We start from the raw sequence: 22,260 nt of genomic DNA, 5'->3' as shown, positions 1-22,260 counted from the left end.
GAGTAGATATAAGACAATTACCCACACATGATAAAAGAGTGTTCTCTTATTACAAGATATCATTGCTAGAGTGATTTCTTTGTAATCAATAATATATTTTAAGTGCTTTTCACTTAGAGAAACCTCTCCAAACTACTCAGGCAGGCAACTCAAGCACCCTGCTGTTATGGCCCTGCAGTGCCTTTTCCAGTGTCTGTGCAGCTGTGGGATCTGGACGCTCTCAGCCCTACCTCTAGCCCTGATGGCAGCTTGTCCTGGGGTGAGGTCCCCATCACCACGGCTGGTCCTGGTCAGAAGATGCAGCAGCTGCAATGTTGTGGCCCTGCTGAATCACCCTGGCAGGACTCTTCCAGCCCCAGGGCTCCTGGAGCTGTTGGCTCTTGGACTCTCCCAACCCTAACCCTGACCCTAATCCTCACCCAAACCAATTTTATGGGTTTTCCAGATCAGAAAGATGTGGGAGCTGCAATGCTGGGGCCCTGCCAGCATTGCTCAGGCAAACCTTTTCCAGCCCCACTGTTCTGGAGCTGTCAGCTCTTGGACTCTCCCAACCCCAGCCCAAACCCAACCCTAACCCATCACCATGGCTGGTCCAGACCATAAAGATGCAGCAGCAGCAATGTTGTGGCCCTGCCATGATCTCCCTGGCAGGCCTTTTCCAGCCCCAGTGGAGCTGTAAGCTCTTGGACTCTCTCATTCCTAACCCTAACCAAACATCAATTCTGACGTAGTCTTGATTCAGAAAATAAGAAAGAGTAAAAATAATCAAGATGCAGAACACCATCTTCCAGCAGAGCCTCTCAGAAATAAGAGAACTCATGGAGCATCTTGGGGAGACTCTCAAGAATGCCTGCCAGCTACTCCTGATCTAGCTGGCAGCAAGCAAATCTAAAGTAGTGAGGTTGTAGATTAAATAGGACAAAAACACAGGGACACTTCCAGTGTTCTAAAGTAATTTTTGCATTAATGTCTTATTTTTCAAGTTCCCTAAGCAATATATTGCTGTAAACAGGTATCATTAATCTGTTTCCAGTATAGAAATAATATCCAGACAGCACCTAAGCAAAAGGAACAGGTTACACCTGTTACAAGTTACATCAAAATCAAGTTACACCTACACCATGCTCAACAACTGCTGTATATTCTGTATTGTGGCCAGACTGCAACTTGGAAGTGGAAAAGCTGTGAAACTACTGATCAATACAAATCCAAGCTGAATGCCCTCATCAATCAGAGCATAAACACCCATGAAATGAGCTCTGTGATTTGACACAAGACAGGTAACTTATTAAGTGTATTATCAGTAAACAAATGAAGCTATCTCTGGCTTTCAGCCAACTTCTCTCAGGAAGCCACACTAGAATTTCCACAGTCAATTAGTGCAAAGTGGGTTTATTACCACACTTTTGTTTGCAGAACTGAACATCTGCTATTAGCAATAAATATAAATAATCAAGGACGGTATTGGAAACACCAGGCTGATTTCGAGAGATTTGTTCCATTTCAGAAAGGAAAATGATCCCATGAATCAACAACTGTTACTTTTAAAAGCCGCAGCATACTTGGTGGTACAGAAAGATGTGAAAAGCAACAAAAAGAGCTTTACAAGCAGCAGCTTGTTGCATTTCTGTGTCTGTGGGAGTGCTGAGCCCCATGGGCAGCAAGGGATAGGCAGAAGCATCAAGAGGGTTTTACCCATCTTGGATAAAGGGTCACTCTTCCTGTTTATGGAATGGTTTTAACACCAAGGAAGGACAGCTATGAAACCAAAGCAGTGTTACCTGATAGATATCCGAGAGGCTGCTGCTCCCAGAGTCACTGGCAATGCTGCAGCCGGACTGGCTGGAGGGGACGTGCGTCACCTGGGGATGGGGATTGTCCGTGAGGTGCATCTTGGTAAGGTCAGCTGGAAGCTGCAAATAACAGGAATTTGGGGAAAGGCAGGGAAAAGAAAGGAAAACAAGATGTGTAAGTTTGATTGGAAGACAAAGTTCTTCATAAAACTTTGGTTAGGCGTTTAAATTTGTATTTGAATTGCTGAATTATTGAATCAAAATCAAACAGAATTTGAACCTGTAACTTGACATACATTTTGAGAAAAAGCTAGTTTAGACTAAGCTGACCCAATCACGCTTCAGTTTTCATAAAACTGATGGAAAACAATGCACCCTTCTATAAAACAAAGGTCCTGGATATTTACAGCTAAGTGACACACCCCAAGATGACAAATGTATGATGATGGCCAAACAGCACACAGTATTTAACCTTAGCTGACGTTGCAATCCATTATGAAGAAGCAGGATTCCTCCTTATAAGTTCAATTTATGAACCTTAGTTCAGGAATAACCTTTAGAAAATATCAATGTAGAACAAAAAGTAATGTAATCTAAATAAAACATTTGGTCTGTAAAGGGCTTTAAATTTTCTTTAAAGAAATGAGTACACAGAAAAAATATTATGCATTTTAGCTACAGCTATATACAACAGCACCCCTATTTTATAAATCTATCTGTAAATGAACACACATGCAGATATCTGAGTGCATAACTCAAGTTCACAAACATTCTTTCTACTAAAAAAAGCAATAGCTTTTAAAGACTCAGAACTGCATGGGATACTGTCAAATGAAGTCCTTTAATTCAGCTGCTTGTTTATTTTTTGTCACATATAGTTATTTCTAAAATATTGAATTATTAAAATTTAATAAAATTTAGTTTTTTAAAATTATACTCAACTATGTGAAAAGCACATTGTATCAAGGAATAATAGATTCTCTATGTGCCTTTATCGTTTTTAAATTATACAATTTACATACTATTTCTTTTTAAAAAAAGTTCTGAGGCAGAAAATGTCCAAAACTACTCCAACAGCATCAACTGTTGTCATAAAAATTAAAATATTTCTTCTGTAAAACAAATCAAATGCCCCACAATCATGTCAGCTACTACATACTCAGTCCTACAAAATTAAAGGACCATACTGGAAAATACTCCTAGGCTGGTATCAACTTTATAAATACTGACCAAACATTAAGAGAAGTGATAAACAGGTTTTGATTTACCATTACAATTCCATGTTCATTATCTGAAGAACACACAAGAGAAGTACTTCATCAAACACCAGTTCAAATATTTTCTGAAAACATGGATGGCACCAGAGGTCTTGCCAAACCTCCCCCACAACCAGGGAAAAAATTGTTGAGACCCTCTGACAAATGCAACATAATTTTAGTGTCAAAATTGTGATAAGGAACATGAAGGATCTTGCATCCCTTGCAACTCCTAATGACATTCTCAATGGCAATCACTACTCAAATACAACAATCCATGTGGGCTATGAAAGAGAACATTACTCTTCCTTACTACCCTAATTTTTACCTTAGTCTAGCTTTGTTTTTCCTTAACAAAAGAAAGTACAAAATACCCAACCTGTAAATTCATATCTACGGTCACATGAAAAGGAGAAAGTCTGAAAAGGAAAAACAGTTGCTAAAATCCCACAAAAAAACCCATTCAAGCAAGGAGGAAGAAAGGAGGTTGGCAGAATGAGTGTTAGGGAACTTAAGTTGCAGTGGGCTTGATCTAAATACAAAGGAAACAAAACACTTTAGAGCCTATGTTTAGCCACCAGAAAAAGTTTTACAGGCTGAAAATACCTATTTTCAGGATTTGAGAACAGCAAAAAGTCAAAGCACTCAGATGACAAAATTCAATCCAGGGGCCAGCAGTACTGGGGAAGAGCTGACGTACATGGAAGAGCTGTGAGCACATGGGGAAGAGCTGATGTAACATCCAGGAGTTTTAGGAAATTACAGAACAAATCACCCCACACAGATTCACTGACTCTAGCTTAAAGCCCACAGGTTTGCTGCAAACTCTTCAGGCTGTCCCCACCTTTATAACCTCCCTATTCCAACAAACAGCTCTGACTTCAGCTTCAATCTTTTTGTCCATGATCAAATCCAATGCTGACTGTGGTAACACAGACATAAGGAAATTTAATTTAAGCTCCCTTCTATCCAGATCTCAAACTTTCAAAGCAGCTCCAGTAAAATAGTGAGCAGGAGGAAGATTAGAACCAATTCTGCAGGATTTCCCAGGAGAACAATGGCAGGTGCTGCTCTTTACCAACAACTGGTGCTGTTAAAGCCTGTTCTGGCTCAAAGACACCCCAGCACTCACACATATGCACTGCCATGTACAGTTTGTCTTCTCTACTTTATTTGAGATTTTAAAATTCTTGTGATGAACACTGTCTCCCACACCTATGGGGTTCCACCTGGTCTAGTGGAAGGTGTTCCTGCCCATGGCAGGGGCTTGGGACAAGATGAGCTTTTAGGTCCCTCCCAACACAAACCATTCTGTGATTCTGTAATTCTAAGCACTGATGGAACAAGACATGGCTCTCAAAATAAATAGGTTGTGCATATATTTTGTGTGTCATTTTCACAAACACCCACTGATGATCAAAGCACTGCCAGCCTTCCCAAAGGAGTATTTCTAAACAACTAATTAATCAAAACTGCTCTTCAATCCCCCTGCCAGCACTCCACTTCCATCACCTATAAAGCACATGGGTATGTATGTATGATGCAAAGTCCTGCTGGACTTTGCAATATATTCTTGCAAAAGACATTTAATGCAAGTTAGATGCAAAGAAACATCCCAATATCTCTTTAAATTTGAGAGAGAGATAAGGTTTATTTGAGACAAGTGACCTTTAAAGTACTGCTTGCCACTCTACTTGATCTCCCAAAATAAATCACAGCTTCTGCCTTTTGTATGGCATTTTTATTACCCAAAGTGATTGTTCTCTCTTGCAGAGCTCACCAGGCAGCAAGATACAGAGAGGATGTTTCTGTACCTACATGACAGCGGACACAGGAAGCTTTTGCTGGTTGTGGCTGGGAAGTTGCTGCAAGTGACATAAAATTGTCTTAAATATTGGTGGCTGTGACTTTTTTTCCTGAAACTTAGAAACTCTTGGTACAAGAGCATCAGTATCCTGAAAAATCTTGTGTTGGGAAACAAGGTCCACACAGCAATGTCCAACTATACCCATATCAGATGCTTTTGGATGCAGATGTTTAGATCTGCACTATCTTCTGGCTAATTACGTGCCCCAGCACCCCAGACAGGAAAACCACAAACATTCTGATAAACACTCCAGACTACTTAGTTGCTACTTTAAACCACAACAATTTCATTTTTTCACAAGAAGGGATAATCTGGAATTGTAATATGAGTGCATCTGACATGCTGGCACAGCCTGTCCCTGCCAGCACATCCTTGTGACTGACCTTTCCCAACAAAGGGATATTTAGGAACAAACCCCCCGTTGAAATGCCACACTGCAATTCAGTACTGTACCAGAAAGAAAGTTAAGAAAATAGAAGTTATCATCAGCACAGCCACCTTCACTCTGCACCCCCTCAGAGTCAGGAAAACACAGTTGGTGATTATACCAAAAAATCCTGGATCAACTAGGAATTTTTAAAGCAAACTGCAAGAGGAAAAAGGAGAGAACAAAAGACTAAATCCTTCAAAGCTCATCCTAATGGTAGCATCAGCCTGCCAGGCCACACAAACCCAGAAGCACCAGCAGCCTAGACTTGTTTTTGTTAAAGGAATTTGAAGTTTTGGAAGATGGTCCACAGGCTGATCCCATCTCATTTGTCAGGACACAGCCACAGGCAGTCACCTCAGCCAGGTAAGGGAGGAGGTGGTGGGAGAGCACATGGGAGTGTAAAAGCCAGCACTCAGTAACATTTAATAAAAAATAAGATGCACAAAATACTAAACTCTCCCCATAGCAGACTTGAAAACCTGAGGTGGAGACTCCAAAGGTCCACCAGGAATTTTGGCTTTTTCCATCCATTTCTTGGGTGCAGCCACCTAGCACCAATACAAGGGGAAGCAGCACTCCTGCTGCCAAACCAGAGAAACTCCAAAAAACTCTGCAAGCCCCAAACCTGTCCTTTCTCCTATTACATAATACAAAGTTTACTTAAAAGGAGTATTATATTTTATTATTTTTGTTTGTTTTTTTAAAGAGACATCAGGACATCTTGGTTTTATACAGAATTACTGACTTTCTAAAAGTAGTTTGGTAACAAGAGCAGAATAATGATGTGATGGTCTCTCCCTGAGACAGCTGAGGTTTCCCACTGTGCTCCAGCAAGGACAGTATAAAGTTTAACAAAGGTGAGTACAAGGTTGTGTATCCACACCAAGTCTCGTGTCTGTAATTTTGAAATTAATTGGAGTGTAAGCTCTGATCCATGGCACAACTCACAGGCCAGCAGACAAGGACAGTGCATCTGCAGTGACATTTACTTCCCACGTAAACACCATTTACTCTCAGCAGTGAAGTCACACAGAATACAAGGGAATTAAATTAAAACCTAATTTTGCTATAACAGACTTTCAAGATTGCACATGCTCTGTCCAACAGAGCAAATGACGTGACCTTTGACGAGATGGCCGCCCATCAACCCGTCTGAAAAGGACACAAAGTGATGGTCAGCCTGAGGACAACCTCCCTTCATGTTCTCCCTACAGAGGGTTTGCTAAAAATAAAGGCTATAGAAAGCCACTGCAGTGTTTAAATGGAGTGAAAGGCAACCACAGAAGTCAGAAGTTAAGTTTCGTCACAGACTGGCCAAACTGAGACATTTCTAATTCCCTTTTTTTTTTTCATGGAAAGGAATTAGTAGAACTTCTTTTGGCAGAGACCATGCTCTTCATCCTTTATTTCCACAGCAATTTACTTTAGGATTTGCTGGTCTCTCTGCCCTAAGGAAAAACCATCTCTGTGCCTTTGTGCTACAAGTTTTGAAAGTAAGTACCGGTGTTTTCTGTTACACCTTGGATAACCAAAAACCACATGCTGAAAAGGCACAGGCAATATGAATTTGCAAAATAGTCTTGACAGAGGGACATAACACCTATGAATTATCTTTTCCTGCGTGTAAAAGCTTCACCACTGTGTTTTAACCTGCAGTAAATTGTATGTTTATCTAACACATTCAAAAAGATCCCACAACAAGAACAGTGGCCAAAGGACTCATCATGAGGATAAAAACAAATAAAGGAAGCACAACTCACTGCACTCTTCTGGCCCATTCCAAATCCAAATTAATGGAAAGAAAAAGGGCAATAAAAAATCAAAAGGTTTGCCCCTCTCTTTAATCTCTTTAATACTCCTTGGTAGCAAAGTTTTTTATCAGTTTTTCTAGGAGCCCATATGGATGTTTACAACCAATCGATGCAGTCTGGACACAGCAGAAGCATCAGCCTCTGAGAGAACAGTCTGTCCTTTTCCAGGCTGTATAAGCAAATTTTCTGTCCTTGGTTTTACAGACTGTCAGTAACCTTCTACCTTATTTGCTTTTCTGAAGTTCCCTGAAATGCTGCCAGCAAGACCAATATTCAGAAACAACACAGGAGTTATTTTCCATAAAACAGCCGAGGACGAGCACAGCGCAGGCCTGGGGTGTCAGGGCACATACACAGCTGCTGGGCCACTGAAAAACCCCCAGCTCAGCCACCTCACTGTGAAAACCAGCTCTACAAGACAAACAGTCCCAATTTTAAGGCACATTTTTTGAGCATTTTGTTTATTGAGGTTTTCCATTAAGAGGTTTTCACTGTTGTAAGCTGGAACCTATTAACACACGCTCAGAGCATTAACTGTGATGACACTGGGTAACCTCTGAGCCTTAGGAACACTCCTGCTCAGCCTCCACCATACCCAAGTGCTTTAAGGACAGCAATTTTCCTTTCTCAGATGACACAGAAAGCCTGGACTGTCACAAGAAGCCAGTTTAAAAAAAAAAATGTTAGCCTTAACTTTTAAAAATTAAACCAAATTGCCAAATTAAAAAGACCACATAATCAAAGAGTTGAACAGGACCCCAGTCCTCTGAAACAGGACTTCTCCAGCTCTCACCTCTCCCCTTTCAGTGACCATATCCTTCCAGTCCCTTCAAACACCATTTTTTCTTTGATACCCTTGATTCAACACCTTTCATACCTCTGATATTGAACTAGTTCTTCAGAAATTCCACATTCCACCATCTTATTGACAAGTTGCTTTGATGGTCTCACTACCTGCTTGTGTTTCCACTGTCAGCTTGTTCATTTACACAAGACAACTAATTTATTTAATTCATTCTCCTTTTCCTTTCTACAACCCACTGAAAAAGGAGCAGCACAGCTCACTCCACTGACTGCAGTCTCTCACCTGCATTCCTTTCTATATCCCACTTTCTGCTCTTCTCCATCCCATTCATTCCATCTAAGAAATGAAAAAGGAACAAACCTCTTGGATGTTTTTTCTTGGCATCAGTAAATTATTTTAATCATCTCATATATCCTGCCAGTAAATCAACAAGAAACCACTAAAACCCACGACTTCTCTGAAGTTGTTCTGCAGAATTTTCAGTAATTTTTTTTCACAAGGACTTGTATAAATTAACTCTGCTTTATATTAACCTTTTACATACAAGCCACAATTCTCCTCCAGTTCAAAATACACTTAGAGCTGTGTTAATGGGAGAGGAGAAAGTTGCTTCTCTGAGATACAAAGAGAGGCCACTTAGGTGTCCACAGAGAGAACAAGATGAGCCCAGCTGAATTACCCATGCTGACATCAGTCCACAGACTTAATGCAAACAAAACCATTTCCTCCTTAAAGACCACAGATGGCTCACCAGTGGCACAAAACCAGATTTCTTCAGCTTTTAAAAAGCACCAGTGATGTCTGGGGGGGTGAGGTTTTTGTTTTTAAAACCAAGTGGTGGCTCAAGCTTTTTACCCAACAGGTCCAGATAAAATCCTGTGCCCTTCAATAACACAATGCAAAAAACCTCAGTACCTATCCAACTACACAAACTTCATGACAATATTCATTTCAACATTTTAATTCACTATCTACAGTATCTACTCCTGGTTTTATCTATACTACACACATGAATCTCAAAGAAATAAGGACCAAGTTGACATCATTCGTGGCAGCCTTGCAGTGCCTCAAAAACTATTCCTGAAGCCTTCCTAAAATATCTCCAGGCTTACAAGAAGGTAGAAAAACACACATAACACATAAAAACCATCTGGAAGAATTAATAATCCCTAGAGGCTGTTTATTGCCTCTGGTAGCCAAGAGTATTTTGGTCTTTGTGGCTCCTACAGCACACAGAAATTAAAATTCTCTGAAGTATTACATTTCCTTAGTTACAATAAGGTGATATGAGGACAGAATTTCAAACTATATTCTGGTGTTGCCTTAAACCACACATGTAATGCAATTTTAATTTGGTTTTCATATGTCTAAATTATAGATTACTACTATGCCTTAACTCACGATAATGCCAAGTGTCTGACACGCAAACATCTCAGCTTTGGAGAAGAAGTGGGTCTGAAAATTCACCCACAAAAAACTGTACCAATATTGATGGGAAATCCATTATAAAGGGAATATCCAGCAAGTAAACATAACTGATGGTTGCAAAAAATGAGGATCAACTCTTCTCTGGTCCATTCACAAAGTAACATATTTTTAAATGTCAAGACTTGTGGGTTTTGTTATTTTGAATATAGAACAGGAATGTCCAAAAATACTTCTTTTACTCCAAATTCTACTCTTTGTTCTCACCACTGAAAATTAATACAACAGTAAAAACTGTCTTGTATAAATAATTACAGTAGGAAAAGTGTGACAGGGACTAGTGATGCTCAGTTCTACAAGAAATCCAGAATCTCCAGCAGCCTGATATTTGGGAACTCTCATCCTCAGCCAGTACAGCAGGGCACATAAAATTCCACACCTACATCGACCTTCATCCACTAAATAATTTATCAGCTGCTAGCTGCACGGATTGGTAAAATCCAGCAGGGTGACAATCCCTCTTTACACATCCTCATGCTGCCACAGCCCCACGTCACAGCAGGGACACACAGGTGACAATCAGCTCTGGGATGCACCGAGCAGGCTCCGAGGACACAGGAGCACAGTGAGCACACACTGACCCTGTCAGCACCACCTCTGAGCCAGGAGCTGGGTAAGGAGACCCTTGGATATTGTACATGCAAAAAAACCAAAGCAGCAGCAGTCTTCCATTGCTGCTTCCACGTTTTCTTTCTGCGTTCATCAAGAAATGCATTCATGGAAACAAGAGGGGCAAAAGAGGGTGGTGCTGACCTAGACTGTAGCTGTAAGGAGAATTCTAACAAAGGAGGTTTAAAACAAAGTCTAGGAGGAAATAAATGAACAGATAGGTTTTTATTTGTATATTAAGATCTAATTTCCCACAAAAACAATACTTCAGGAAAAGGCTTTTTCTGTTGAAGAGTAGCACAATGTATACTTGCACTTTAACATATTATACACCAGAGTATAAGAAAATCCAAGTTTTCTGGAGTAAATGGCCACATAGCTCATACTAAACTGTTTTTATCCTAAATGCATTTTTTTGCCTGATAGTTTAAGAAGTTTTACAAAAAGTATCCTGCTAGTGGTTACAGAAAACAGATTTAACACTTGTATCAAAGTGTAAGAAAAACTATCATTTGTCAGTCCAAGTCCTCAATCTCCAAGTGCCCAGGGATCACAGGACTGAGGAACCAAGAGGCTGTGCCCCCACAAAAAACATGGAGAATCAAAGACATCCTTCTGAGCAGTGGGTGAAGGGCAAAAGGATCAGAAAATACAGGGTAGGAGAGACCATGAATACTCTGAGGAGCTGACTGAAACTCCAAACATTCCAAAGAGGGCTAAACCAAGCAATGCAAAGCTCCCAGGAGGGAAGAGAACCATGAGGAGCAGGAGAGGAGCTCAGAGAGCAACCACAGCAAGGGGTGACAGCTCTGTGATGCTGAAAGCTGGGCTGGAGCTACAGGCACAGAGACTGGTGGGAAAGGCAGGACCAAGGGGAAGAGAAAGACCTTATCAAAACTGACTGAAAAAAAATGGAACAAAGGATCAGTTACTCTATTTGCTCTGAAAGCATTTAAAATTCATACTACTGGGGCTACTTTCCATGTAAACACGTCAGCAAAGATAAGGATGACATCGAATCAAATCAAAGACACACTATCAAAGCTCTGTTTTTCTTCTGAGGAACTAAAATGAAATCTTTAATTGCATGAAGGTTCCAACTCAAGATCCTGGAGATCAAACTGATGCCCTATGGAATCAGAAGATGAGATTACACTCATTTTAGTTATGAATAACCAAAAATTGTATCACATCCCTCTGAGAGGACACCAGAAATAGGAATGGGACTGAAAAATTACTCCAAGTCTCCTGCTCTAACCCAAACACAAATTTTTACAGAGCAAATGTATCATTATCATGCTCCACATTATTAGATTTATATCTAAACAGCAGAAAGAGAAGAGCACAGAAGCCCAGAGAAAATAAATTACCATCTACTGCCATAAGATAAGTTTCACATGCACCTGGGATCTTGAATTAAACTATTTTGCTTCAGGAAAAAAAAAATTTAAAAGTTTAAATGTTAATTCAAAAACTCTTATTTTCTATAAAAAGTACATTATCTCAAAAAGCATCCATTTTAAATAGCCTCTATAGAAATGTTATCCAATCACTCCATACCCACCCCATCAGACTCTCATGCTTCACACAGTAACTGTGGGTACATTCCAGGCTTGGAAAATTCTTAAAATGTGCATAAAATTTCTATTACAGAAGAACCCTCTACATCTAAATTGTTACATTTAGAGCTCTCCTTCATAATGACTTCACAGCACAGTTACAGCTAAGAGTCCAATACCACAAAGGGCATCACAGACAACTGAACAGGGAAAGTTATGATCAGAATTACAAAGACAACCAAAACCTTGCTGAGATTGTGAATTATTTGTGAATTATTACTTGTGAATTCTTTTCCTCTTTGAAATACTGCACTGGCATCACAGTTTTGTTTAATGTAAGCTGAATGTCTCTTGTCCTTGCCAACAGAACCAGCCTGTGGAGACAGATCTCCACCAACGTGATGCGAAGTCCTCCATCTTCCTCATCCTCTTGCAGAGCCACAGTGGCTCGACAGCAGGCACAGCTTTGATCCCTGCTCACCACACTCCTCACTGCTTATCATCCTGCCCACGTTTCCAGTGCCTGCATCTGTTTATCCCATCTTCCCCAGTCTGGCAGTCCAGCAGGGGCAGGGTCCCCAGGGTAGAGACCATCCCTCACAAGGGCAGCTCTGCCCTGCTGCTGGCTCCTCCAGATGCACACAGCCATCATCTCCTCCTCCAAGGAGAGGGTGATGGCTCTCAGACACGTTTCCAGTTCTCAGCAGCCCTCAGAAATACGCTGACCTCCACAAGGAGCTGCCTCAAAGGGCACTGCAGATACACATTCACTGTTCTCCCCTTCTGTTCATCCTCCTTTTACAGCTCTGGATGCAGGGAAGTGGAATGCATTGATTGCTTCACACAAGTCTGCTCTGCACCTTGCTTTGGGAAACCAAAAGCCATGGAGCCTCTGGGGGATAAGGGTGAGAGCAGCACTACCAGTGTGTGCTATGGACACTGGCGTGGACAGCAGAGACACCTGGCACTGGGGAATGCCTTCAGGTGTCCACAGAGCTCCTAACCTGGCTCCTGCTCCTCCTCAGCCACTCCAATTAACCTCCCTAGGCTAAGGCTAACCTTCAGAAGTGTTCTACCCTCACAAAAGCCTACCTTTATGATTAGTCATAAGAAATATGACTTCATCTTGCTCTGATTCAATCCATGGATCATCACAGTGTCACATCCAGAACAGCTGTAATTACAACTGAGTCAACAGCCCATTTTCAGACTACTGTCCTCTACCAGTTTAAAAGCAGCTGATTAAAACAATTCTGGCACAGATCTACATAAATCTAAGTTCTAGTTTCAAAACACAAAATACTTGACATTTTCAAGTTAAACTTGAAGCTTACATATTTAACTTACATATTTAAAATTCTGACAGGACTTATTTTGCTGTATTATGTATTATTATAAAACACTTGTCATAGAAACAGATTTTTAGTACAAAGCTCAGCTAAAACCAAAATGGCACAAACTCAGATCTGATTCAGCACATCAGTTTGTTTAATCCTATGCACACTTCTCAGTTATCAAACAACATGAACAGATCCTGTCAAAATTTTGGGGGGGGCTGTAGAAGTTTTAGATGGGTTGTGGGTTTTTTCAGAAAGGAATAAAACTGCTTTACCTTTATGGCTTTAAAGGTAAAGAGCTGTTAGCTATGGACTGCAATGCAAAATCAGTTAATGGGTTCCCTAAGCCATTAGAAGAAAAAAACAAACTTTCCCCTTCCTAACATTTTATACCATCTCATTTATCAATAGTAACTGAGTGAACAAATGGCTTGGCTGGCAGAGCAGCAATCCACTGGATAATGTCCACAGAGCTGACACAGGGGTCAAAAAACTTTTATTTTTTATGTTATTATTTTACCCTTATGAAGCCCTTATTTGAGCACAGGCTTTTTTGTGGTTTCTCCCTTCAGCCCAAGCTCTGCGGAGAGTGCAATCCCAGCTGAAGAACCAAGGTGACTAAAGCATTCCCAGTCTTTAAGCAGTACTACAACATTCAAACCTTCTTAATAAGGGCAGCACAGGTAAGTCAAGCTTAAGTAAACTCAACCTTTCATAATTAATGTCTGCAGAGTAGGAAGGGAAGAAAGACTCTCCATGTACACTGGGGCATGGACCACAACACAAACAGGGCAGGGTTTGCCAGCGGCAGGAACTGCAAGGTGAGGAGCCACAATTACCTGTGTGAGCACACAGAGCCACTCTCCAGGACCACGAGTACCTGCAGCTGCACTTGACTGCTGCTGGGGGAATTCAGCACATGTGAAACCCCAAAATGCAGCCACGCACCCACCCACGCAGCTCCACACTGGGTTTGGCACCCACTCAGGGAAACCCCACAGCCCAGAGCTTGCACCCCCCTATTCACCACGAGCTTCCCTTTACATCACACCAGACACAAAAACCAAACAGGGAAAATCAGCCAGGACAGGGAACCCACACCCCCAGCTGGCTTCTCCTCCCTGTGCCTGTGCACACCATCATGTCATTGAGACTCTGAACTTCCTGGGACCAAAGTCAAGAGCATCTCCTGCTCCAAAGTCAATGCTGCATCTCACACTGCCATGAGCACAAGGCTTTTGCCCACTGCCTCCAAACACCAGAAAGTTGCACAGTCTTTTTTTATCCAGTAAATACAAAATTATAATAAAGGAATAATAATGAATATCTGCCTGGCCCTAGATTTATAAGGCAATTCCTGTGTCTTAGATGACTACTTCTTGGTAGTAGCCTCAATAAAATACCAGAAACTCAGCTAATTTTCTGACTGAGCATACCAAACAGTAACAGTCTCAAAAATATTGTATTTTTAATTTCTTTAAAGGCTTTTATCTCAAGGTGGGTTTGCTCGAACGTTCTAGCTTTCATTATGCCATTTAAAAGAAACACCCTTCCCTCCCAAGTTTCACAGAAATACTGCATTCTCAGACACAAAAAATAATTGGAGTCCTTTAAAGCTAATTGTAATTACATAGTTCAGCTAAATAATTAACCAATTCCATGCTGCTGCACAAAGGAAACAACCAGTACAGCTCCACACAGCTTGAAAATTAAAACATCACTGGGTTTGGATACTAGTAATCCCAAGTTAGCAAAATATGCCAGCAGTTATAAAAATGTTACACTACAATAATATTTATAGGCTTCATATACACTTCATATTTATAGGCTAAAAACCAAGCTTAACACATTTCATAAGCAAATGGCATTATTTTTATACTTGCTGGTAATTTTTAAGCTATCGGTATATAAAACAATTCCATGATTTCTAGGTCCCCCCTTCCTGTTAAGAAATGATTCTACAGAAACAGTTCATGCATAGCCAGGATTCCAGTACCTTCAACCCAGCACGCTGCTGGGATGAGAAGGGAACATTCAGATAGCACTAGGGCTGTCAATACATGTCACAGAAATGCAGCACAGACAAAATCTTACTTACTTTGGAGGCCCAGGGCTGTAGGCAGTTGGCATAACATCGAACAAGAAAAGCCATTTCTGAGGCTGGGGGAAAAAAGTTTCCTTTCTCAAATAAAAGCCACAGGGGGAAAAAATGAGAAAAATCCCTTCTGCTTTCTCTTTAAAAATCATAAAGCAGCAATGTACATATATGCAACTTCTCAGGCTTGGATTTCACACTGAATTCGATTACAGCTTCCACTAGATCTGAGGAGTTTTCAGTATTGCAGGGAGTTAGCAGCAGCAGCAGCAGCAATTCCTATAAAAATGTTCCAGTTTTAACAAGCACATAAATTCAAATCAAAATGTTTCCTAGGTTCTCAAATACAAATATCCATACGTTCCTCCAGGCAAGAGGCATGCACCCAAAAAGTGCTGCTTAAATTGAATTAATTCAGAAATGGATTAGAACTGCAGGTTAAAGCAACAATACATTAAAAAGCAAGGTATGAATTCTTCCAATTTCTTTTTTTCTCTTCTAAAATGCATTTACAAGTGGCTTATCTTCGGGTCCACTTTTCAGAAACTTCATCCTAATACTGTAGATGAAATTTTGCAAAGGTTCTTCAGCATCTTAGGCGATCCAGGAATCCCACACCCTGGGATATTAAAGTTTCTTCTTTATACTCGTGTCCATCATAAACGCAGGAATTGAATTCGCATCCGTACTGTAGCTCCAGGATATATGCTCTAACAGGTTTGCACTGTGGAATGTATTAAAAGCCTCTGCAATACAAACCCTTTTCTCTTTTGCACCCCCCCTCCTTCTTTTTTTTTTTTTTTAAATGCCGTTTACAACTCTGCAGTGTCGCTTGGTATTCTAATGCATCAGTCAGATAGCACGGCTAATCCACGCCTAGCTTTTCCAATTAAAACATTTCTGTAATGCCAAACAAAACAGGACGTCCATAGCTACAGCAAGGCTGACTGCTGGAGTCCTAATTCCTACTATCTTTGCTTGCTTCTCAGCAGCTCCCTCAGGAGAAGCTCCCATCGATTGGATGCTCCGCAGCAAGATGAAATATCTAATAAGGAGGAAAGAGAGTGGGAGGGGAACGGAGCTAAAAGGATGACATCACCTGTATAGAAAGCCTTTAGAAACTGCATTAGATCAATTGGCTACTGGATCTGCAGATGCAGCCAACAGAGCATCTTTATTGACCTAATATAAACACACATATCAGTACAACTGCTCAAACACCCTGCTGCATATCAGCTTTTATATCTTTTTATATCTATTCAGGGATGTGCTGGAACTCTGATTAATCTCCTTTTTCTGAATAATTTTTTTTTAATTAATCACATGTATCTACTAACATTTTCAGCAGCATTTAGGTGGATTATTTTTCATCTCTGCATTCAAATTTTTTAAAAAGTAAAATAAATATCTGCAGCCATTCACATGCACACAGACACATGCATCATCAGCTCACAATAAAAAAATTATGCTTTTTATGTATGTGTTACTCTAGAGACTCTCTAACACTTTTATCTCATCGTACACAATACAGAGATTTGATCCAGAATGAGAAGTAAATTTCTTATTAAAAAGTGATGTTTATAATTCTCATGGTTTTAATGGTTTTGGAACACTTTTTAAAAGTTTTGGAGGGTGGGGTTTTTTTTCCCTGTTCAATCAAGACCAGTTCTGTCTCCAACCCAATTCCCCTTAATTCTGCAGTCATCAATTTAGTTCTGTAATCTCTTTTTGCAACTAAAAACTGATATATTTGAAAGCAGCTTAAAGTCTTGGCTAGCAGCCCATCTCTCCAGTATGCTGGAGAGATGCTCCAAGGAGGGATCTCAGGGATGCCACACCTTTGAGCCAGGTCTGCCGTGATGCTTTCGGTTCCTAGAAGGCAAATGACTTCTGCTACTGCGCACGGGAGGGGAGGAGGGAGGAGACAGGCAAGGGGACAGAAGGTGCTGGTTCTGTTAAAGCCATTATTTTGGTCTCTGGATGATTTTCTTCGTCTGCAAGAAGGGGCACTCACTGTTAGTGCTTTCTTCTTTTTGGAAAGAATTTTTGTCGCCACATCAGACTTGAGGGTAATTCTCCAAATCAAAACTAGCCCATGACGGCTGTACCTCCTGTGCACAAATGGAGCTGCCAAGGGGGGCCTGCTGGTAGTGAGGGCCAAAAATGCCTTTTTTGTCTTGTCTGCTTGGTTATTTTTGAATATTGAGTCAGGCAGTTTGAGCACTCCAGAGAAAGCTCTTTTTCATCCACTGTGCCAAGGGACACACAGAAGGAGATTCTCAATCTTTGAAGCCAAGTTGTACCAACAGGGCACCACTCTCCATCTCACACCAATAGCTCCTAAGCAGTCATCCAGGAGCTGAATTCTTCCCAGTATATGACCCAAATTACCACAGAAACATAAAACATCTGGAGTCAAAAGAGACATACAAGGATCACCAAGTCCAACACTTAGGATAGGAGTTGCACCTTAACCCAGAAAGACCTTCCAAAACTATCCTAAAAGGGAAAAACTAGCATCAATGTCTGAATTTACTCAACCTCTTATCAAACAACAAAAATAATAAATGCAACCAGGGTCCATAAATATTACTGGGTTTAACTTGTATTTAAACATAAAGGACAATCTGAACTTCAATCCTGCGCCTGCAAAATTTGCAAACACAAAGTCTATTTGATTTCTGAAAGCTGAAAGCATTCTAACTACTTTAGATTTTTACAAAGCGCTACACAGCTACACAAATAGCTGTTTCTTTTACTGCTTTTTCAATACTAAACAATAGACTGGATATGTGAGCTTCATCTTACACACTACTGTATTGCCTCTTTTCTAATAATTCATAAAATTGTATTTAGAAGCATCTTAAATGTCTCTAATGCTACAGTGATAAATCCCCAGCAGCAATGAACACCCAAACACTTCCATGTGGTGTTTCCTGCATTATGGCTAGCATAATCACAATTTATATCAAGGAGAAAAGAACCCATGCAGCTGAAAGAACCCTCTCCCTGCCTGCCTGCCCCTGATAGCTCTCCGGGCAGATCTCCACCTCCCAGATCCATCCTGCTGCATTGTGCTGCAAACCCGATCCAGCGCAGATTTTGGCGCAGATGCCGTATTTTACAACTACTGTAAACACCAGCTCAATAATGGGAACGAAATTCTATTTCCTCCTGGTTTTGCCTTTAAGTGCAGATGACATCATCCCTGTGGCCGCGCCGCCAATGAGCGCAGCGGCTGCTGCGGGGGTCCCGGGGGGCTGCAGCCCACGCTGCGCAGCCCTGCCCACCCAGCCCCGCGTGGGGGGAAAACCTGACCTACTTCCACAGCCCGGCTTTTGGGGCATCCCCCCACCCCCTTCTGCTTCCATTCATTTATTTATTTATTTTAACACATGCCTCTCTCTCTGCAGCCCCAGCTCCCTGCAGCATGGGGATGTAAGTTTCTTATAAATCGTCTGGTTTAATGACAAATCTCAAAACTAGAGCAACTCTGAGATGGAAAAAAAAAAATCTGATACAAAGGCTTGGTAGTGATCACAACTGAAATACCTGAGAAGAGCTGCAGCATTGAGCAGAATCACAAACAGAAAATCACCAGTCACATTTTAAGCCAGAATCCAAGTTTTAAGAAGATCACAAGGAAAAAACAGTATACAATCTCTGTAGTAAAGGGAGTCTTTGTTCCTTAACACTGATTTATTTCCATGCTGAAATACCACTCCATAGATTTCTCTGCATCATTCTCTTTATCCTCCCATAATGCTACCTGAATCCTCCAGACTGTTAACCAAATCTGCACATTCTAATTGTCTAACAAGAGTAAGTCACTGAAAAATGAGATGTTTTTAAAAGGACAGCAAAGCCTTTCATAATTTAAATGCACATTCAGCCAGGCAGGATTAGAGTCTTCCCTTATTTAAGGACACCACAAATGCAAGCCCTGCACAGGCGGGAAGCACCAGCAGCTGCTGGCAGAGGTACCCCACAAGCAGCAGGACTTTTTCCTGATCAATCTGAGGAAGAAAAGCCCATTGTGCAATTCCAGCAGGGAGGACGGGGACGGTCTCAAAGCCATCACGGCCCTGGCTGACGAGGCAGGAGCTGCCGGCCGAGGGGCCTGGGGCTCCGAGCTGTGCTTCAGGACTGCTGTCCCTTTGTCCTCAGAGGCAGGCGGCCGCTGGCACACTGTCCCTGGCACACAGCTTCCCACAGCGCTCAGACATGAGCGGGCACCTCCAATGCCCCCCCATTACAGAGCAGCAGCTCTGGTCTCACCCTGACTCCAAGCCCATGGTGGGGGCTGGGGAAGGCGGCCACTGCTCACAAGGCAATCTGTCACTGCACACACTCGGGCAAAGATGTTTCGGGCTAAGATCATTCATTTTAATAGAGTTTTCCGAGTGGAAATTGCCAAACATAGCAGCATTATGCAGAAATATTCTAGCATTAAGGGCACCTGCATCAAGAGGTTATTTCCATAGATCTGAGTACTTTACATCTTTCTGGACAGACAGGCAATGGGGAGTGAGGGGCAGAAGGCAGAGCCTGCTGCAGACCCTGCCATGCTGGCACAGCTCACTGGATTCAGTGTCACTGCCATGCTGCTCAGAGGCTCTCCCCACCTCTGAACTTAAACACCAAAAACAACTCATTGTATTGTCGTGGCATGGTGGCTTCTCAGGAAAAAAGGAAAAAACATACAACCTCCACCCTGTTCCTGGCTCTTTAGGCAGGGGAGGCAGGGAAAGCAGCACCACAAGCTCCTGTTCCCCTTCAGGGTGACATTCTGTGGTGCCATCACATCCTTACACATGTCACTTTCCACGGCAGCACTCGCTGAAAGGCTGTAGAAAAATCCTACCCCAAGATCTGTAGGACTCATAAGTAGTATGAAAACATGATCCATCCTAAGGGAAGGAGCGAGGGAGAGCAGGGGGAGAGCGGGAGGGGGAGGGCAGAGACTGTCATCATTCCTTAAGTGATGTAAGCTTCTAAATATAGCACCAGCAACACAGGAGGAACAATAAAAAGGCACCATGGATTGAATTTCTCCACTGCTTTCACACTACCCCAACTCTTTTTTCTGCAGCTGCCGTGTTAAGCAGGGAAAGGTCATCTTCTATTTAAAATGATTCAGATTTATATGGTTTATAATAGGTTTATAAATTACAGCTCTCTGCTGCAGCTCTGTCTCGCTCGCACACTCTGCAGAGCCGGGCAGAGCATGATCCGCATCACAAGCAGGGCTGCCGGCGCTGCTGGGGAAGGGGGAAGCCCCCTTTGCTATGGACTCACACAAATAAAGTTCCTTTCAGCGGTTTGAACTGACATGATTCATGCCACGCTCCTCCCTTCCTGCCTAACATCTCATTTTGGCAAAGGGTGGGGAAGTCTGGGAAGGTCTGCAACCCAAAAATCCCTGGTGGTGAAAAGGTGTGGATACCATCCCCAAAAAGGTCAGTCTGGGGGACTGAATCCCCTCAGAGACACAGAAAGGACAAAATAGCTAACATCCCACAGCAAAATCTCCCAAACACATTTAGGATTTTGCTCACTAAACATAACCTCAATCTAGTCTCAAATCTAGATTTTTGGGAGACAATACTTCCCAAACCTAACATGGACCTGGCTGTGATTTCCTCAGTTGACAGTGACCTGGGAAGCCAGGTGGAGGTCTCCCATTTGCAAAGCCCATAAAGGTGCATATATATTTTTCTCATTCTCATCAGAAGTTGATACAAAAACCCATACAAAATACCACTTTTTATTCCCTCAGTTATTCAAAACAGCATCTCAGGTTAAACCAAGTAGATTAAGCCTATTTAAAACATAAGGTACTACCACACCTTTCACAAGAAAAAGGCTTCTGATTAAATGACCTTGAGAATAATGCATTAAGTCCACAGATGAGGTTAGAAAAATCATGAAAATGCCACTTTCAGTATTTCTTTTGTCTTTTTGCTTGAGGCTTAACACTAAACTGGAAGCCTGCAAGTGGGAAGAGGGGAGGGATTTGACTCCTCCTAGCAAAATTTCTCTCCTAAGCAAGGGTAACTTTGAACAATCCGCTTTCATTTATTAGTGGTCAGTGCCTCCAGTTTGAAGAATGAAGGAGTCCCACCCTGACAGACCTGCCTGTGCCCAGGCACAGCTTCATGCTAACAGCTCAGCCAGCCCTGGACCCAGGCTGGGACGAGGCTCAGCACTGAGTTCTGTAACAGGGTGAACAGGGAATAACGGGCAGGGTACCAGGCACTCAGGGTCTGCACATCCTGAGATCTGGATGCCACACCAGCCATGCTGGGGAAGCACAGCACAGATCCTACAGCAGCTCTGCAGAGCTTCTGTCATCAGATGGAGCACCACAGTACAGCAACTTCTAAACTTTCTTATTTTCTAGTAAAATCCAGCCTTTATCACCTTTAAAAATGCGAAGCTGAGTATGCTTAAACAAAGTTTTCCCCAGCGTCATTTGGGGTCTTCCCTCTACTGAGGGCAAAGGAGGAAAACCCCAGCTGTTCTCACCCAATACGAGAAACTGGTCTGACAGATAAAGCAAGGGGTAAGCCAGATGCTATACCTGCACTCCACATTGACAAACCACAAATGCTAACCAAACTGGAAAGGAAACAAAATCAAAATCATTAAGACAATAGAAGTATTGTGGCTATTTTACCTTCAACTAGAAACTTCATCATGCAAGAACAAACTCATTAATACTCAGCGACAAAAAGCAAGGCTGAATTTCAAGAACAAGGTAAGGAACAATGATAAGATACAGTGGTGGTCCCACTTAGTCTAGTATTTTATCTGTCAGACATATCACTATCAAGAGAGATACCACATATCAAATACAAAACTAAAAATGCTGTTAAATGTCATTAGATAGTAATCAGTTCTGTGCCAAAACCAAAGATACTTATGTAGCTATTCTCTCCTACATGCAGTGGTCTTCATGCCAAGTTTCTCCAAGGAAAACAGAGTATCCAAATGCTTATAATTATGCACTGACATTTCCTGATGGTGGTTTTTATTGAAAATTGCTTAGGATATTCTCTATCTCTAAACTGGTCCATGAGGCTTATGAAGAACATGACTGAATTGATGTGAATTTCCATATTCTAAATCAGAAATCCATTTTACCTTGAACACAAAGTTGACATCAACACCATCACAGCCCTTTAAAGAAATCCTTCAGCGCTATGTGACA

General features: G+C 41.7%; 1 protein-coding gene across 1 annotated transcript in view; it reads right to left on the bottom strand.

Annotated features, from left to right (window-relative positions):
• RAPGEF6 (Rap guanine nucleotide exchange factor 6) overlaps positions 1-22,260 on the bottom strand; it is a 121,905-nt gene that overhangs the window by 45,240 nt on the left and 54,405 nt on the right. Inside the window, exon 7 of the mRNA XM_058815214.1 lies at positions 1,782-1,913. Coding sequence (XP_058671197.1) covers positions 1,782-1,913 — 132 coding nt within the window. The remainder of the gene's footprint in view (positions 1-1,781; positions 1,914-22,260) is intronic.

This window comes from Ammospiza caudacuta, chromosome 16 (assembly GCF_027887145.1).
Source record: "Ammospiza caudacuta isolate bAmmCau1 chromosome 16, bAmmCau1.pri, whole genome shotgun sequence".
Classification (NCBI taxonomy): domain Eukaryota; kingdom Metazoa; phylum Chordata; class Aves; order Passeriformes; family Passerellidae; genus Ammospiza; species Ammospiza caudacuta.
The sequence above is the reverse complement of the archived record's forward strand: the minus strand, read 5'-3'. Positions and strand labels throughout refer to the sequence as shown.